At 41.8% G+C, this 1,652-nt stretch overlaps 1 protein-coding gene across 1 annotated transcript; it reads right to left on the reverse strand.

Moving 5' to 3' along the window:
• LOC103522604 (acyl-CoA synthetase family member 2, mitochondrial-like) lies at positions 1–1,514 on the reverse strand. Its single transcript, XM_008487704.2, has 3 exons — positions 1,360–1,514; positions 429–570; positions 1–84 (listed from the first exon to the last, which is right to left on the reverse strand). Exons 1-3 carry the CDS (start codon positions 1,428–1,430, stop codon positions 1–3), a joined length of 297 nt encoding a protein of 98 aa, XP_008485926.2. The 5' UTR covers positions 1,431–1,514.
• Positions 1,515–1,652: the final 138 nt, after the last annotated feature.

Below are 1,652 nucleotides of genomic sequence, written 5' to 3' on the forward strand. Positions count from 1 at the left end.
CTAAGCATTTAGTTTGGCATTTTCTTTTAGTTTTATGCTGATTCCTACTTCCTCTCCCATGCGTTCATCAGGAACTCCATAAGCCTGGAAATGAGATGGGTAATGCTGAGCACATTGCATACACTTTCGAGTTTTCAGGCGTTCATACAAATTTGTTCTCTAAACGTTTGCTGCTTCAACTTCAAACCTGTATTTGGATAGACTACTTTGGAGGTAACCTGAACCTACTGTTAATAATAAAGTAATTCTGGCGATCATGACTTCGTTGGACGCTGCTTTAATTTGAATTAACTTTGGAGGTAACCTGAACCTACTGTTAATAATAAAGTAATTCTGGCGATCATGACTTCGTTGGACGCTGCTTTAATTTGAATTAATGAAATTAATTTAATTTGAATATTAATAAACTAAAAGCTCAAGATACTCACATAAGCTTCCAAAACGTTAGGGTGGGTCTGAATGAATTCCTCTATCTCTTTAGGGTAAATGTTTTCTCCGCCCCTGATGATCATATCCTTGATTCTGCCCACCACTTGGCCATAGCCATCTTCCCGAAGAACGAATTGATCTCTGAAGAGAAAAGGAAACAATAATAAACAAAGTTCAACAAAAAGCAAAAAGGAATCGAAGTGTCGAAAATGTAAATACGAGACTAAAGAGTAAAAGAACCCAATCTGCTGTTGTTGTTGTTGTTGTAGCGGCTTTAGCTTTCGCCGAATGGCCATAGCAGAATAAAGAAAAGATGTCTTTTTGTATCTGCTATACACCGGGGTGATGGTCTCTAGCTCTAGCCATGTTAAATTGGCTGACTCGTCCTGAACCGCAGTCAACTATCGTGAGGACTTGTACTTGGTCTTTAAAAGCAGAGAGAACCCTGTGAGGAACTGCCCCCTTGCTAGACTGGTTAGGGTTAGCTGTTCTCCCCCCTGTTTATAGTCCCACGGCCAGACGCTAGTCGTCTTTCTGTTTAACGTCCCCTAGCCAGACAACCCAATCTGCCAGCCTAGTTAGCGGAAACAATAATAAACAAAGTTCAACAAAAAGCAAAAAGGAATCGAAGTGTCGAAAATAATGTAAATACGAGACTAATGAGTAAAAGAACCCAATCTGCCAGCCTAGTTAGCTTGCCAGCCTACACCTTGCAAAGCGCTAGGTCACGGGTTCACGGGTTCTATTTCCGTTCGGGGCGAACTTTAACCTAAACAGGTAAGGTTCGTTCTCGGAACGGCTGGCTTAGTTTTGTCCTACATCCTACCCTCCTCTCTTCGATTTCGGGACGATAAGACCTCAGTGGTCACAGTCCCCTCTATCAAACCTCTAAAAAGAAGTGTCTATTGATTTTGCCAAATTCACACTAACCCTGTTCTGAGCCACCGATCTGGTCCGATAGTTTCCTTGGTCTTCTGTTCGTCTTCCCAGTAGCCCAACATATTACAATGACCTCGAATCAGGAGCTCTCCAGGAGTGCCGAATGGAACTATGCGATTATTGTGGTCCACCACCTTAGCCTGAAATGAAGATGAGGAGAGAGTGGAAAATTGAAGATCCTTTCATCCGTTTTAAAATTTAAACCAATCTTAACCTTTTGCGTACAGAATCAATTTCACCAGAATCGCTCTTACGGTAGGATTCATGTCCCACATGAAACTCAA

Source organism: Diaphorina citri, unplaced genomic scaffold (genome assembly GCF_000475195.1).
Source record: "Diaphorina citri unplaced genomic scaffold, Diaci psyllid genome assembly version 1.1 scaffold9614, whole genome shotgun sequence".
NCBI lineage: Eukaryota > Metazoa > Arthropoda > Insecta > Hemiptera > Psyllidae > Diaphorina > Diaphorina citri.